The sequence below is a fragment of the Sinohyriopsis cumingii genome, chromosome 11 (assembly GCF_028554795.1).
Source record: "Sinohyriopsis cumingii isolate HCF-2022 chromosome 11, ASM2855479v2, whole genome shotgun sequence".
Lineage (NCBI taxonomy): Eukaryota > Metazoa > Mollusca > Bivalvia > Unionida > Unionidae > Sinohyriopsis > Sinohyriopsis cumingii.
The window spans coordinates 18,951,131-18,970,184 of record NC_142971.1 but is presented as its reverse complement, the minus strand read 5'-3'; the positions used below and the strand labels follow the sequence as shown (position 1 = coordinate 18,970,184).

At 32.5% G+C, this 19,054-nt stretch overlaps 1 protein-coding gene across 2 annotated transcripts in view; it reads right to left on the bottom strand.

Moving 5' to 3' along the window:
• Positions 1-19,054, bottom strand: part of LOC149787698 (F-box only protein 47-like) — a 41,283-nt gene that overhangs the window by 7,131 nt on the left and 15,098 nt on the right. For both annotated transcript variants that reach the window (XM_089975645.1, XM_089975646.1), the window contains exons 7-9: positions 14,479-14,637; positions 6,036-6,178; positions 4,800-4,959 (exon numbers count right to left, since the gene is read on the bottom strand). In XM_089975645.1, coding sequence (XP_089831771.1) covers positions 4,800-4,959; positions 6,036-6,178; positions 14,479-14,637 — 462 coding nt within the window. The remainder of the gene's footprint in view (positions 1-4,799; positions 4,960-6,035; positions 6,179-14,478; positions 14,638-19,054) is intronic.

The window sequence follows — 19,054 nt, the reverse complement described above, 5'->3', positions numbered from 1 at the left end:
CCAGTATCATATGGCAATGAGTTAGATGGAAAAATTGCAAAATGGGTTGTCGTCCAACATGATCTGCAGATCCCTGTTAGTGTGGACACTATATGCACATATGCCAAGAAATCTGTGTCAAGTGAACATCCAGATATTGAGTTTCAAGCCAGTAGTAACTGGGCAACAGGTTTTTTAAAAATATATTAGCAGCATTCACGTTTGTTCAGCAATACTTGAATTATGTCAGACATCACTGCTGTGTAAATAAAAGATGTTCGAATAGCTTCAGGACAAGACAGATCTGATCCGAAAATCATTTAAAGTTTGTGGTATTAACAATAACTTTAATGGATATGAAGTGAATGAATGTGAGGACAATATCATAAGAAATACTGAATCTGATGCCAGTGACAGTGAAGAGGATGAATTTGATGGATTTGAGCCTGAGGAGGTTGAGTGGGCAATTAATAATGTGGGCAGATTGAAGGATTTAAATTAACATATGTTAGTGGCATTCAAGTTTGTTCAGCAGTACTTGGATTATGTCAGCTATCACTGCTGTGAAAATAAAAAATGTTCAGTTTCCGAATTAGTATGTTTATCAATCACTCTGCACCATCACTGTCTACCGGTATCTCTTTCTTTCTCTCTCCCTCTCTCTCTATATATTTTTGCGTAATTACAGTGAATAGTTTATACTGTGCTTATCAATAGTTATTTTGCCAAAATAAGCCACGTAACGAGCAGGACTGGCAAATAGACCTTGACATTTAATTTTTTTAAAACTATGTTGAAGCTTAAATTAGAACAGAAAACATTGAACTCATTCTCATATACACAAACGATTCAATTTTATCTGAGCTCTTGTTCTCAGCAAATTTGCATCTAGAAAGAAAAGTGTAAACAAACAACACAGCGTTTTCATTTTTAAATTTTCTTTAACAAAATTTACGTCTGAGTGCATTTTCCGACATGTAATTTTTGAATGATTTAAAAGGTGTCCCACAACTTACGACTAAAAAAAATATGATGTGTTCCAGAACATACAGTGCACAAAAAAATTACTTTTAAAATAAATGTTTGGTGTTCCTATACAGTGACCCAACATATATGGTAAATACGGTATAAAAAATAATCATTTAAAAAACTAACAAACTTACCAAAAAATTTCAACTTGACTTGAATAATATCACAATATTTATTGTCACATGAATTTGTTCCCCAATACTATTGTTGCATGTCAGTGTTCACATTGTAATTAAGTCACAATAATTTCTCAATTTTTGCAGCAAATATATTATACTTCTCTCTTTTCATAACAAATCTGTAAAATAAACACCCAAGTACATCAACTATATACAAATAATCCCATATTTTCACTTGTCTTTTTCTCCAATGGACACAACCTGTTGATATGCCCAGTCGAGATGTTTTTGCGGCTTTGGCAAAGATTTCTTTAGCCTTCCTTTCTGACTAACTTTTTTGGCTCAATGGAACAATTTCCAGTTAATAAAAAGGACCTTATTTACTGGTCAACTGATTGTATCTAATAACACTGCCAAGCCCAGCAGCTTTCGTTTTTTGATGTTTATTAAAATGTGAGAATCTTTTATCAACCACCGCATTGTCTACTGCTTGGCTGTGTATGTAGTTAAAGAAGAAAAACATGTTGGCTATTGTTTGAGCAACGATTTACTGGCTCTACTCATGGATCAGTAATAAGTAACATTTCCAATAATGTTTATTTTGGCATAACACTTCAAGAACCTGGTGAAGTTGTTAAATTTCAGAAGCTACGCCATGATTGTATTATATTCAAATTCATAAGCGAACTCTTCCCCAAAATGATAATAAACGTTTTACACACTATGATGCTACCTGTCTGTGACATGATGCACCAATTCTAGACATCATCGTAAACTGCCACACTGCAGATATTGTAGGGATAATATTGTTAAAGCTAGGTTAAAAGTCCAAAACCATAAAACACACAAGAATACATTCCTGAACTTCATGTAAAGTGCACATGACTGACTGTTATGGCAGCTGGTATAATTATGCATGAAAACTGGTGTTTACACATTAAACAATTGATGGATTAAGCTGTTGCTCAAACTTATTGAGATCAAAAGGCAGATTTTTGTGATTTTTGATCATCAGGAAATGAATAAAAGCTTTCTGGGCCTATTGCTAGTAGCACCTAACCCATAAGGGATATCACTAGTGCAGTGTACCTCTATTTGGAGACTACATGAATGAGTATTTTTTCCATCCAAGATAATTCTGGTTCGAAATCTTAAATTGTCAATTAACAGACTCATCCTATTAACAGGGACAAACAAAGAAAATCAATTTAAAATAAAATTTCTTTGATCATCTCCTGTAAGGAACAAACCACATTGTTTATTAAGCTGACATGTTGACACCTTTGGGTTTCGTTAGATTTCAGTAAGCACAATTTATTTATGAGCATATAAAACCTAAAGGAAGTACCAATGTAAAATAGTTTATCAGTATGAATACAGCAGATTATGTACATGTTCACATGTCAATAATGATCTCTGTTTCACAAAAGGTCAGCAATATCTGTCCGAACTTGTGACACAAACAAGAATTATCATAAATAGTATATACCTTAAGCACCTAAAATAAGACATAGATTTATTTAATGAATCTCAACATGAAGACAGAACAATGTGTACCTTTTTTTGACGTCAATAATATCTGCCAAGTTTCTGAGCAATTCATCAAAAGCTGTGGGCCTAGTAGCACACACAAGAACTATTATATATCATGGCTGATCAATTTTTTATTTCAACCACCTGTTTAGAACAAGTTGTTTCAGAAACCTTACTTGTCCTACCTGCATTTTCACTTGTCCCAAAAAAATGTTCTTGCCTAGATTTTATGCGTTTTTTAATCAATATCAAAAACAAGGGAAACAATGTCCAACATTTATTTCTTTAAAATGTTTACTTTTTTAGTTTTTGTTATTGTTAACATATCTTACATATACTATTTCTTGCTCCAATATAGTAGCATCTGTACTTTCATCAGCAAGTATGGAAAGGAATTTACTGGAATTCAGATGTTCCTAACTTCTCTCAAGACTCAATCAAATGACTGAACAAAGTCTCATGCCCTGAGTCTGTTCTTATAATTAGCACCAAGTTTACAACTTCTTCTCCTGGAATGCACATAGAATTTCCATATCAAAAAATGGTTTTCCATATTGGGCTAGGGTGCAGACTGATTTAAAGAGCACTCATTTTGATTTTCATTTCATTCTCATTTAGATTTAAAATGGCATTTCCTAGTGAAGTGTTAGCAACATTAACTTCTGGGATTTTTGTACATGCTGGCTATTGTCACACATTCACTGTGCTGCACAGGCTTTATGAGGTCCAAAACTGTGACAAGACATGCTTCATTAAATCCTGAATTTGTCAATTCCATTCTGGCTGAGTTTCCAATCTGTGCTAATCTGGTATATTGTTTACAATAATATCTTTCCTTCAGAGTCAATGAATTCAACCCAACGTGGTTGAAAACTTCTGTCTCTTAGTTCATCATATTTTATATTTTGCTGTCACTGAGTCTGACTTAAGTCTCTCTGGAGGAATAGTTACCTCATACTAAATGGCAGCCTTACATTTCATCCTTCTACTTTTATGTGAATTCTCCTTCTTTGAATCTTATGTATGATCATCTTTGCAAAAATAATTTAGTAAACTCATTTTAACAAAATAGAAAAGATCACCTCATTCGACAAATGTATCTACTTAAGTGATCATTTTTGTTGTTTATATGCAGACACAGACTGCTCCTTTAGCATCAGAGTTTACAAAGTCAATCCTCTATGCAATGAACTGAAAACATTAAAGACTCATTACTGTCATTTAATCAGTTTCTGAAGGAAATGCACACTTATGGTTATAAAGCGACTTTCATGAATTTCATTTTTGGCATTGACACGGTGGATTGAAATCAAGGGTCATCTGCTCAGGAGTACCCGTGTTGATGAAACACATTTAACAACGTCATGTAAATCATGCCAGATTTGTTTGTTTGAAATATTTTGATTGGCTGATAATATAGTGTTTTAGCCTGATATGCAGTCAAACAGCAATAGAACTCATGCACATACAACATCTAGCAATGACTACTTATGGTAGCATCACAGGATGTGAATGAATAAAATGGAGGTAGATCAATAATGGCCAGATAAAGGTAGATAAAGTAATGAAAAGTATGAAAATTAGCACTTGTCCGACTTATCTGAAAACTGATAGCACTTGTCCTGGGCTAGTGTCTTGAAAAATTTCATTTGTCTGTATATTCCATAATGCTGTGATAGGGCTTTGTTCAGCCCTGTATATCATAGATAAATTTAAAACCAAAAGGCAAATGGAAAACTTCATTCAAGTGTGATCACATTGCAACATGTGCATGTTAACCTCATGTCAAACTGTCTTTAAAATTTCTCTGGAAGAAATTAAAAGTCTGACACTAGTTAGACACACAAGAATAATCACATAAAGTATAACTATTTAACCCCAGATAAGAGATATAACTAAAAAAATCAGTGGTGCATGATGACTGAGGAGTATGTAGATGTTCACTTGATGTCAACAATATCTGACAAGTTTCAACACAGTCCATAAAAAGATTCAGGAGTAAAGCACATACAAATTGTACTCAAGTATTTTCAGGATGTACATATCGCATGGGAAGAAGACACAAGCCTAATGCTATATGCATACAGTTTAATGGGGCATTAAAATTACCGTTTGTTCTAAGCAGTGTTATGCTCATACCTTGGTCTTCAAACTCATGAATATCAATGATGAGCTCCTTGAACATGTCCATGACATTGTTGAAGAAGATCTGTCTATCCTTGACAGTGTCCATGACAAGTATGATGTTCTGAATCATGTTAATCACATACGACATGCTGAAGCTGTTCTTCACACAGACCTGCAGGAAGAATCAAAAGGTATAGCTCATGCTTCATGACCTAAAAACTTGGCGAGTAGCTGTAGTATATGGTACGCCTAGGAGCCATGTTAAACAGAAACTAGGATTTGTATTTATAAAGCCTCCAATGCAAACCAAAATAAGTACAAATCCTAAAAATTTTAAATATGGAAAAACTTGAAAAATTATCATAATGACATGAAAATCAAATCATGTCATCAGCATAAGCACTACAACAGACCTGCCAAATCTGACGAGTCCATCTCAGTAAGGCAGTTGATTTTTTTCCGTAAGTTTGACAAGTTTGGTATTCAGAACGAGCAGCAACGATAAACATTATGTTCAACTGAAAAGTTTGTAAAAGTACGCGTAGACTTTATTTACCACAAGTACAGTGCACAAATTTTAGTTCCAAACCCTATGCACCTCATTGTCTTGTTGCTGTCTCTCAACCTTAAGTAATTCCTGGAAATTCTTCCATTTCACATGACAAAGGCAATCATATTTCCCACCATGTGTCATACTCAAATTGGCATGTGATGTCCAATAAACATAATCATGTCCCTTCCAGCTTTTATTCACAAGAATCTGAGTATTCCTTTTTATTTTTCCTGTGTTGATTATTAACACTTTTCAAGAGGCTTATTTTCCCTTTCGTCTTAAAGTTGCATCGCTTGCTGGATGCAATTTTTATAAAAAATTATATGATCATCAGTTTGATCATGCAGATGCTTCACATGAACAAAAAGGTGCAGATTAAAGCATCTAATGTAGTGTTGTAAAGTTAGTCTGGTTCCCTGACCAATTTCACGACTTCTAATATGAAACCTGAATCCAAATCAAACACAGATGAACCAATTTTCTGGCTTTTTGGCAATTATCATTTTTCTGTAGTTTTGGCCATTATGCCTAAGTCCATATTTTAAGGGCAATTTCTGTAAGACTTACGGCAAAATTGTAAGAGTTGGCAGCTCTGTTACAAACATATTAAATTAAGAGTTGGCATGTCTGTTACAAATATATTAAATTTAAGTGTCTACAAAGTAAAAACCTGCTTATGATATACAAATACTCACAACACAGAAGGAGGTAGTGATGCTGGCCAATTCAATCATTCTGCCATTTATGGCCTTACTGATGAGCATCTTGGAGGTGACTGAATCACCACAAAGAATCAACAGATGAGCAACATTTTCTGCTAACCAATCATCTGGTGAACCTGACAACATACAAGAAATCAAAATCAAATCTCATGTGAATCTAAACTAATTTGTCAAACATTAAACATTATGATATTATGACTAATGGTATACTGCTATGAATGTTGAAATTCTTCATTTCATGAAAATTTAAAAAATGAAGCACTACTTATTTTGCAATGGTTTATTATTTCAATAATATCCAAATGTATTAATGGTGATTTTACAGCAATAATGTTTTACTGACTCTGCTCACATACTGTCAGTAAAACTTGATACATAGCAGTAAAATCACTATTAACAAACTCAAATCCTCAAATTAAACAGTCATCCTCTTTGCAATAGGAGTCCCAGTAAACTCTTCTCACTTTTGCCTCACAGTGTACACTGGGACTGCAATGTTCTGTGGGTAACACTACTTTGTTCCACAATATTAAAGCAGCAATCTATGAACGACGACAAATGTTTCCATCAAGCTGCATACTCATTAGTAAATTATACAAAAACTTCTGTTAAATATACAGTTTTAGAACTGAAATACATTATAATTTCTTTTAAAACAGCAATAAAAATAAACAGCATATTCCTAACTTAAGCAGGGAGCACTCAGTTTAGGCTACTTGTTTCTATTTTGTACTCCATAAACTCTATCAATGTTTGAGCAACCACAAAACCTGCTGTCCAAATAGCAAGGACAATTTGAATCACATTGGCAGGATGGATTATTTTGTCCAGTGCATAAAAGAGAAATTCTGCTTCACTTATTATTGAATCTGAAAACAAGTTCCAAAAAACAGCAGAAACCTGAAATGCATACATTTGGCAAACAAATTTATTAATTAGTAAAACAGCTTGAAATGTAGTAAATGCTACAAATAACCAAGCCAAGTCTTCACTTGACAGATGATTAAATATGAAGTGACCTTTTTTGCTTTCATAATTTACTTTTGCTAATCAAAGTGGATATAGGGGCCCCGAGTGGCCGAGTGGTCTAAAGCGATCTCCGTTATGGATCACTGCCATCTCACCTCTGTCTGCGTAGGTTCGAGTCTCAGATTCGGCCAATGTGGATATGTGAGAAAGCTTGCCAGTAGCTTCTCGAGGGTCGGTGGTTCTTTCCCAGGTTCTTCCTCCACCATTAATACTGGCTGCCATGTACAGCCTATTGTGTGCTGAAAAATGGCGTTAAACCCTACAACAACAAAGTGGATATGAATGTAAATTTTTATATCATATGGTTTACAATATTGTAGTTGAAACTCTCCATGCTTTTACTTATTAAAATCCCTTCCCATACCCCACCCATTAGGAGTTATAATGCAAAATCCATCACATGATGCACATTCCTCTTATGACTGAGGTGTATTTCAATATGTCATTGTAATATAAATTATGTACTTCGACTCCACCCCACCAATTTCCATGGCACATCTGGATTGATAGCCAAGGATAACATTCCTTTTGCAAATGATTACCACAGGGGCAATATAACTATATAGATTTCATAAATTTCGATCTGGAGGTTTAAAGGTTGTGGTAACTGACTGACCGATAGAGGAATTTAAGATTTAGTATTACAATATTCCCTTTGATTTTTTAAAAATGTGATCACAGTAATTTTTATAAGGTTATTCTTATGTGTATATATATATATATATATATATATATATATATATATATATATATATATATATATATATATATATATCCGTGTGTGTGTGTGTGTGTGTATATATAACACTTCAACTGCAGACATTGCTACTTTTAAAAAATGTGAATCTTTCTAAATTTTTATCTAACAAATGAACTTAGTAAGTAGTTTGTATTTACTCCAAAGACCAAATTATTTTCCAAAAGACATGTATATGCATAATGTCCTTCACAACGTGAAAGTCTGTGGCATAATATCTATTGCATCTGCTGAAATCAGTGTCACTGATGTAATATCCACTGACCTGCTGAAATATAAAGTCATTGGCATAATATCCAATGCACCTGCTTAAATATAGTCACTAGCATAATATTCATTGCACCTGCTGAAATCAATATCACTGAAATAAAAGTCACTGGCATAATATCCATTGCACCTGCTGAAATCAATGTCACTGACTTAATATCCACTGCTTCTACTGAAATCAACATTACTGGCATAATATCCACTGCACCTGCTGAAATCAATGTCATTGGCATAATATATATTGCACCTGCTGAAATCAATGTCATTGGTGTAATATCCAATGCACCTGCTGAAATCCAAGTCAATGGCATAATATCCATTGCACCTGCTGAAATCAATGTCATTGGCATAATATATATTGCACCTGCTGAAATCAATGTCATTGGTGTAATATCCAATGCACCTGCTGAAATCCAAGTCAATGGCATAATATCCATTGCACCTGCTGAAATCAATGTCATTGGCATAATATATATTGCACCTGCTGAAATCAATGTCATTGGTGTAATATCCAATGCACCTGCTGAAATCAAAGTCACTGGCATAATATCCACTGCACCTGCTGAAATCACGGTGTAATAACCAATGCCCCCTCTGAAGTCATGGCCAATGATGTAATATCTATTGCATCTGCTGAAGTCAAGTTAGAGCTGAAGCACCTAAGAAATATCAATTTGTTGATTCTCCCAAGCAGAAAATGTTAGATGCTTTTGAAAATTATTGAATCTTAAATATTTATGATAACAATTCTCCTGGATTTCCAAAGTAGGGCCTAGGACTCTTGAAACTTAGAGAATTTGTGTGCAAGCAAGCCAAACTGAATATTTATGGAAAAACAGAGCTGCATGTAGATTAGCAACCCCAAAGAAAACACCATGTTATAATGTAGTCAGTGTGTAATATTGTAAAGCACTGAATTGCTATAAATGAATGCAGATTTATAATTTTCAGCCTTTCTCATTTTCTTTTGTTGAAATGCAAGATGGGAACAAAGATTTTGTTTTTACTTATTATCTGAATCTCATGCACTCAGCTGAGCCTTAAGAATGAAAACTTTTAGGTCAAAATTGTGAAAATATAGCCATTTCTTTGGAATGGAAAAAAGGCTTATTAAAACCCCTTCTTATGGCATTTAACTTTAGGTTTTTTATGCCTGAATTTGATTTATCAGTTCTCATTATTGAAGTCTATGTTCAAACACAATTAAAGTAAATTCTGGTAGTATTAGGTCTCCTATCATATATTTATTTTAATTATAGTGATTTTAAGGCCATCTTTTTTTAGAAAATCATAAAAACAGGAATAAATATCTAATAAATATTTCCTGAAGAAAAAAAAAGATTTATTAAAAGAACCCCAACAACGCATTTTTTTCTCCCTTCAAAAATAATGGGATTTCATAAAGATTATTTAAAATTATGGGGGGAAAAATTATGAATGACAGCAAGGTCTGTAGAATGCATGCACAGGACATATCACTCTTGGTTTTCCAAAATAAGAATTTATTTCTGCATACATCCCAACCCTGAGAGTGGTATAAGAGTGATTATTGCTAATTTATGTGGCAAAAAAGTATAATCTGAGAATAAAAAGTGTAATTTATATTTTAAGTGACATAATTATGGTATATTGCATGGAAAAAGTATGGCTTTATTTTACTACTAATCTGGTTCTGCAGCTGGTCAAAATTCTTGTCACAAATAAGCAAAATCCATGTGAATTAAAACCAGAATACAACATGAGCACTCTTACTCTATTTTTACGCAGCTTCCTTCTTGTTAGAATATTCTCAAATTTATATGACATGTGGTATTAAAGAGATGATGATAAAAATGACAAGCACAACTTTTTACTGCTTTATTGTTATTTCATTTTTATTGTGCAAGAAAAGCGTAATCCACAATCAGACGAGTTTAATATGTAACTTGGTGAAATACAAAGCATGATGATGATGCCAAAAAGTTTAAAAGCTGGCATGTATGTTTTCACAATGCAGTTTTGAATTTGAAAGCATGACAATACGAATCTATTGCCATCATGTACCTACTTTATTTGTTCCAGTTCTAATATAATCAATTAACTTCAATATTTACAAAGAAATGTAGAGAACATTTTCAAAATATTATTAATCTTTCACACTTTCTGCTGAAAATTGTGTAGATTAATAATGTTTCAAAAGTCTGAAAGTGTGGTCTGCTTCAATGAAGTCAACATTACATTTAACTAAAAAGTTTCTACAGTACACTTTGGTTTTAATGACCTCCAGTTTCAGAACTACAGTTCCTGACTATCAACTCAAAGTAATCTTTAATTTTTCGATCATATGGCAGCACTAACAATATCTCCCAGTGAGAGCAATACTCAGATCAACACAACATGATGCTGAGATGCCCATTGCCAGCCAGGGAAATTAGGGGCAAATGTGTAAAGATTTGTGATTCTATTGAAAACTTTGTGACACTTACCGCAGCAAATAAAAATTCCATGTGGAAGTCAGAAAAATGATAAAAATCATTACAAAACATGTCTATGTGCAGTTTTATAACACTATTTACAGTATACAGCTCAGTGTGTCCTTTAAACTGTATTCCAAACTGGTACTGGCTCTTTCCAGCTTTGCCAAAATCATTTCCACACAGCAAAGTTCAGAACCCCATTTATCACACCACATGGCTCAATTCTCAGCTCTCTCAATTTTTGGGATGGATATTGTATCTTTAAAACACGAAGGACATATTTTTCTTTAAAATGATGAATTTAATTAAACATGATCCATAAAGCCTCTAGGATGGGCTGAAAATCACTGTCAAACATTTTAAAATCAAGGCACCCACAAAAGGTTTAAAGAAATACTAAATTTGATTATAGTTTGCAAGTAAACAAGATGTTGCAGAAACCTAATTTGAAAGAAGAAAAAACCACAGTACATCACTAAGAAAACATAATCAAATGAAATGAAGCGTTCCGAATAATGGCACAAAACTGATCATATGATACTAATTATCAGAAAAGACTGAAGGAACAAAACAAACTTTTCTGATTATAATGGCACATTATATACAAGAAACTGGTTTTATGTCGCAAATTACCGTAAAGACAGGAAAGGACCGAAAACACTCTGGTTATATGTCCGAAACTGATATGTTACAAATTAGTGGAAAAGTCTTGAAATGACCAAAAATACTTGCATATGGCCAAAACAATTTCTTTAGATTTATTTTCTGCATGAAAAATCATGATTTTTGTATTCAGTAGTGTGATTTGTGAGCTTGCTCGGCAACTCAGGACATTCAATGAATCGGTTAGGCAAAGTTCACTGTTGAAAAACCTGCCTGTTTTCTTCTAAATACTGTATATACATTTGCTATAAATAGCAAATGAAAATACTCTTGTGCTATTCTTATGCAGCAGTCACTCTTTTAGAACATTCTAAAATTTATGAGTGTAATTAAATTGATAATAATAAAATGACAAAAACACTTTATTGCTTTATTTTTTATTATTTTTTAATGCAGCAAAAAAGCATAATCCATATGCATTCTTGCAAACAACATAATTTGGTAAAAAAAAATGTAATGTTTATGCCAAAATCGTGATGGTTGGCATGTATGTTATCTTGTTGATACTTAAGTGTTTACTATTTGGACGTTGTAAGAGACATAACTCTCTTTACCTTTCAATGCATTTTTGTTTGTTGGAAGATATTTCCAGAAACCTAATCATACAAGTGTTTTGCATGGACATCATATTTAGAATAAAACACCTGACATACTCCAACTTCAATAATTCTAAAATCCAGATCTGGAACAAACCAGAACAAGCCAATATCTGGATCTGACTGTAACAATATGTTGCAATTATGCTTTAAGCCTGTAATTTAAGATCGTTTCCATTGGTATTATGGTAACATTTTAATGGCTGGCATGTCTGGTACTCTAACCAAATTTGCAAAATCTACCATTGAAATTAATAAGAGCTAGACTGGCCAATGTTATTGCATTATTTCCCTTAATTAAGATACAGTTTGCTGTTATGTGTGATATTATTCTATAACGAGCTAACTTGTCATTAATGCAGAAATGTACTGAATGCAAAGTCATTTCAAGTAAATTGCTAGATTTGCACAGAATAAGGTCACAAACTGTGATTAAAAACAGAAAAAAAGGCTATTGTTTTCCTTTTCTTAAAATTTTTAAATGAAGAAACATGCAGAAAATAGAGCGGTACTGATTATACTGTATTGAAGCTTGGAAGTATTATAAACAATTTTACCAGGAGACCTTATGTTTAACCTTCAGGATGTATGCATGAGTCTGATATGTGTCCTGTCTATGAGTACAACACCACAACCTCATCACTGTGATTTGTTCTGCACGAGGGCTTCCAGTCTCCACTGATCCATTTGATGTTTCAATGCTTATACTAAAAGGTCCTCAAATTTAAGGTTCTGCAAGGTGTTGAATGGAAACATAAAAAATCATCAAATTTCTTCTGGTCTTTTTTAGTTTGCATTATACTGCAAAGATATGAGTATGCTGCAACTGTCATGGTATAACAAAATGCTTTGAACTGTAGATGATGCCTCGGGGTGTTGTAATGACAGCTGCAACATGTCCCCATCTCTTGAACCATCTGTATACAGCAAGGTGTGGCCAAGAGAACAGGCTATGATTTTATTGAATCTGCAGTGACTTCAAGAAGATCTGTTTATAACTTTATGTAAAACCTAGTAACCAATATTACTGAGGACAGAGGAGGTTTAAACACCAAAGAGGTAATCTGGGTATACAGAATTATGCAGTACTGACAAGATTAATTCTACTGCTTTTAAAAAACAGTCAAATTCAAATGCAGAAAGGCAGAATTAAATTTGGTTTTCTTTCATAAAAGATTCAGTATCTGGGCTCAAAGGTGATATCATACATGGGATTAGATGGACTGGAAGATAGTCTGGAAGTACACTGAAGACACAATTTGTTCATGAGATGAAGTGATAGTTCAATTACCTCTACCAAGAGGTTTCTGAAGGGGAAATTTTAAATGTTCAGATACAAAATCTAAGTCTCCAGTTGTGCATTGGATCAAGCATCTGCAGGTACATTTGTAAGCTAATCTGTACACAATCAAGCCATAAACCAGTTTAGAACAAATTCTGTATATTAAACTAGAGTTAAAGATTCCAGTCTGCCTTAATCTTTATTTGCCACAACTTATACTAAATCCAGAGCATTTTTATATTGGTTCTTGGTTATCTGTCAGGTGGAATAAAAGTTGTTTAAAATGAAAATGAGTGCCCAACATGTAGAATCAACAATAGTGATAAGAGATTTGGAGTCATGATGAATGCTATGAAATCAACATAAGTGCATGCAAAGAGTTTTGGATGTAGAAAATTTAAACTCATTTTTCTTCTATTTTTAACTGAATCAAGTTGAACAAGGCAATATTATATATGTCAAGAGATAAGAGACTCCATTTCAAGGTAAATGATGTCCCCAATGCATCATTTTTAAAAACGGCAAATACTGTCTAATAGTTCATGTTGATAATTTTTTACTAAACAAGGGATCAGATTGGTGTCTATTCTAGGGTGCATGATTACAGTATTTGCTGTGACTTCTACACAAATCATACTGAAAAATCAACCAATAGCATAATTTTATAACATTTACAAGCTCAACTTTTATTTCTTCATAAAATCCCTGCTACATTAAAAAAACTGGTCCTTTTTCCAAATTGAGAGATTTTCTCTCAAAAGTGTTCAGTTCGAGAATAGACACTGATTTGATGTATTTATTTTCACAAAAGTCAAAAAATAAGCAGAAATTGTGATTCTGCATCTGAATGAATGATATCTTTGTAATTCTTCCAATGATTTTATCATTTATTTTCCTTCTCTGTCAATCTACGGATAACCAGAGTGACTATACGAACACATTAGTCGTTTCAATTTTTTACATTTCAAAAAGATCATTGCTCATTTCCTAACCTTCCCCATATCCTCCATATTATAACCTCTTTGTTAGCAAGTTCTTTATTCTAATAAGAAGTCATTTCTGCATACATATCTGGAGCAGGAATTACCACTGCCCACTGCTGAAAAGGTCATACTTTCAAACACAATTATTAGTAAATGATGCAAAAGAATAATAATAATAATAAACTGAATAATAAATTAGGTTTTCAGGTATAAAAGATTTTAAAAAATATTTATAAATAGAAACCTCAATAACTGATCTATAAGTTCCTATGGTAAGTAGCTTATGTACAACAAAGATATTCTAAAAGTGTCAAAGTAATTAATGCCTCTATCATTCTAAAACAAACTGCCATCTAGGAAAAAAGATAAGGAAACTCTCATACTTGTGAGTTCATCAATAACACTGATAATATCATCTTCAGTCCATTCCTGCTTGTAGCTGTGTAAATTCTTCAGAGCATTTGCCAACTCTCCAAAATGTTCTTCTGATTGGGTGGAACTGGAGGGGGTATTCTCACACAATTCATACCAGAGAACTTCATCTGCAATTATTTTACAACAGTTGGGAAATTCTTGGAACTTAACTAATGAGCTATGAACCAAAACCTATATACATGCTGGAATCCCCCCGTTAGAAAAATTCTTGATATTAATACATTTTTAATCACATCACACAAATGTCTTAGTAACCACCTAGTACAACTGTAAAAATATATTTTCTAACAATTGAATCCAATGTAAAGTCTTCAATGCTTAAAGGGTCTTATGACATTTGTCTTTAAATTTGTGTTTTTGTGTTAGTTACAGGAAAAATAATTTAAAGTACCAGTTTAGATGGATAATAAACTATTACAGTATTAGTGTAAAAATGTTTTCTGAAAAATTGCAAGACTGTTTATTTGTCATATTAGTTACAAGAATAATGATAATATACAACTGAGTCTGAAAACAATTGCATGGATTGGCATGGCACTATTTTTAATTATCATTTTTAATATGACTGCTGATAATAAGCACAGCTACAGTGAAGTTTAATCCCTTTCAAAATAATTTTGGAAGAATGCAGCAAACACTTGATTCTGTTTTCTGCAACAAAATGGGGTTGTGCTCTGCTTGCACAACGCTCATTGCATATCTGAAACACATATAATCTATTTGGGGATTTTAAAAATATTAAACTGCACAAAGAAAGTTGGCTTTTGATGTTTAAATAACATGAAAAGTGACCTCCAAAACTAAAGATGACATAAATTTGAACAATGTTTTCACTTTGGGTTTAAACCGGTAAAAAAAAGTCTTTTTTATTTGCAATTACTTCATAATCAATTCAAAAATTCATGAAATGAAGACATACAAGGAACTGTAAAATACATTTTCCAAGTAAAAAGGCAATTTTTGTAAGCCTCATTTAAGCTTTGCAAAACCACATCTATCCTTTCAGTGATCAAGTAAAAATGTATGTCAATAGTTAAATTGTAGCTAAATTGTGAGTGGTAAAAGATCAAGTAAAAAACACAAGCTTGTGTTAGTATACTTGTAGTTGATAAAGATTTTAATTTATTCACCTAAATTCTAACATCAGAAGACGAACTCTTCCCTCTATATTTCCTCTCGACACAAACAGTTTCCCAACTGCAAATACATGGCATGTTTATCTGAGGAGAAGGCATCTCTGAACTTCAATATCTATTTCTCCAAATCATTTTTCTTCAAATGTGATTGTAATTGAATTCTGCTTCTTGACCTTTCTTGTCTTAAAAACACTGATGTCTGCACTTTGTTAAAGCCTCCTTTGTATACATATTTATGAGACCTGCCCCACCCCACCCCATATGTATTTCCTATTGTACTGGTTTTAAAATAAAGGTAGGTAGACAGTTTATTTGTTATATATATATATATATATATATATAAATATATATATATATATATATATATATATATATATATATATATATATATATATATATATATATATATAATGTATTAAGCACTTCAAGTTTTTATTTTTAATATTTTCATTATTTGTATTTTTAACCCCCGATGAAAAAGTGCTAGGGTCAGCAGCTTTAGCGAAGACGGTCGGCCAAACAGGAGCTTTTATTTTTTGGGGGCCTGAAATGGTACTTCCAGTCTGAGACAATCAGAATCTGGGAGATAATTTTATCTTACAGAACAAAATTTAGATAACTGAAGGACCCTATGTAATGCCTGTAACCGGTGCTTATCTACTTACTGCTTTTAAATTTAAAAACTACTGAGAAGTTGTGGAAAGTTCTGGGAAATGTTTCTTTCATTCTTTTATTGGTTGCAGAGCATGGAGAAATCCAATCACAGCAGCCGATTCATCAATCAATTTTGTACGTGCCATAATAATAAATTCAAAAGTTGTAAGCTGAAAGCAAACCGGTCTGTGAAAAACTTGTGTTATAAAGGAGTGGATTCATCAATCACCATGAAATTGTTTGAGTTATGTATATGATGATCCTATGACCAGAAATGTTCTTAACCTTCTAAATACTGTTGAGCCAAGAAAGACAATCAAAGTTTACAAAGTCAGATATTTGGTGTCTGCATGTTTAAATTGCAGAATTTTGGGATTACAGAAGGAATTATTGGTAGAACTGGAGGTCGTTCCTTTTAAATTATATTACATTAAATTTTAAAAGATAAGAACATTCATTGGCACTGAATTCATACACTGCATCAGTTTTTCAGTTGATTGCAATTGTTTTCAGTGAGAATAGCATTGTTTAGCAAGCTATAAATACCTAAAAATACTGTATGATGTCATTTACCCACTAGGCATTGCGCCATCAGCCATATTGTTTTTGGACAAATATGCAGGCCTACAGCATTCAGTAAATCATATTCTTTTCATCTTTATCTCATTGAAAGCTTGTGTGTCTTGTCGAAGAGGGATTTTTTAAAACAAAAATAGTTGTCATGAAACAATGGCATGGAAATTGGACTGATTATTCCTGCTTCTATGCATTGTTTAATCCTTATAGATACATGATTAATAATAATAATAATAATAATAATAATAATAATAATAATAATAATAATATTTATTGTTATTTTTCTAATTTTATCTTTGCATGATTCAGCTGTAATTCTTTGGAAGTGAATTACAAGAATATAGTACATTTTAATGATAATTTTTTAAAACTATGCTCATTTTCAACAGAGTAAAGCAAACTAACCCACTAACATTAGTTGAATTAGAAGAAAAGAATTAATGGTTTTAATTATTTATTATTATTATTAAACATGAAAATGAAGTCATTTAAAATCGTTGAAATAATAATAAATTCTGAAAAATATTTAATGACTCAAAAATGGATCTTAGAATAACTGTGTACATAATTATTATAGTGAATTAAATCAGAAGAAGAGGTTTATGAATAGTGTTAAAGACATGTAAGAATAGAACAAAACATCCACGCATATAGGTAGTTAGGCAGCAATAAAATCTACAAAGCAATCAATCAGATTCATTACTGATTCAGTATTCTGATGAAAAGCTAAATTACTTTATCGATTTTCTTTAAGTACAGTATTTTATAATTTAAATAACTGTACTGGCCTGCCATATTATCATATGTTTTACCGAAATTGTAGCTGCATTCTACTTTTAGATATGAGGTAGTGATTCATGACATCACATGATGGCAACTAACAACTTTATAGACCCTGGAAGCCTTGATGGTATATGCCCTTCATTTTGGGTGTAAATTTGTGCACCATATTAAAATGATTAATGCTCATGTGTTTCATACGTTGATATTAAATAGTACTTAAATTGGATTTCTTTAGTTTGTCTAATCAAAAAGGAAAATGGCATCCATGATACCGATCTTATGCTCTAATTTATCTGTTGCATACAAATTTGAGTTATCTCTTAACTTTATAAAGGATGTCAGGTTGCATAATTAAAATGATTATTTTTATTTTTAAAAGCCAACATGCCAAACCACATCTTTTTTCAGCATTAAACGTGGACATATGTATTTTTTTCGAAAGTAATCAATTCTCATCACTAGTAAATAGCATGGAATGTATTGCATATTATTTGAAAAGTTCGAATTTTTTTTTAAATTTAGGGTTAAAAGATGCAAGATCCACAATCACCAAAACCACCAAAAACAGCCAAGGCAATAGAAACTAAATAAACCACCAAGATGGCAATACCAAACAGACTAAGACGGTAACACCAAAAAAGTCCAAGGTAAGATAAGGATGCAGCATCTTCAAACTTTCTGAAAACATTTTAAAGCAACAAGGATTGTGTCATATCTTGAAGGGTTCATTACAGTACAACGAAATAATAAGATAGCAATTCTGAATAATTTTAATAACATCTTTAAAGGGATGCATCAGGATCTTATAATGGATTGAACACATTAGTTTGAACTTGTAAGGCACTGAGCCAGGCACAGAATATAATCCTAACTGTATTTGTTATCAACAATTTAGAATGATGGTCCGAAATTTAATTTGTTTTATTAATTCATCAAATTTTATATTTTCAACCATTTTTTTATATACAGAATCCAAAAGAAATGGCAGAATATCAAAGAGGTGATGATAAACAAGAAAATCAATGAAGAGCTAAAACCATCAAGAAACCAGGATATAAATGGATGGATTTTCAAAATTAAATGAACAATATGGCACTAAAGGAACTTTCTAGGCATTCTTGATATCTGGATCTTTTTAATATTTGCTTCAGTTCTTAGTCTGATGTTTTATGCCAGGAAGGAGTCAGAGGAATCCTCAGAATGCTCGAAAACCATGGACATGTCCAAGGATTCCTAAGAAACCTCAGAGTATTGGTCAAAAGAAACCCTGGAAGTCTGAGGTCAACTTCAGACGTTTGACAATAAAAACCTTGGACATTGGTATAAAGAAATTTTATCTTTGGACTATTACCTTGGAATGTCAGCAACCAATTCT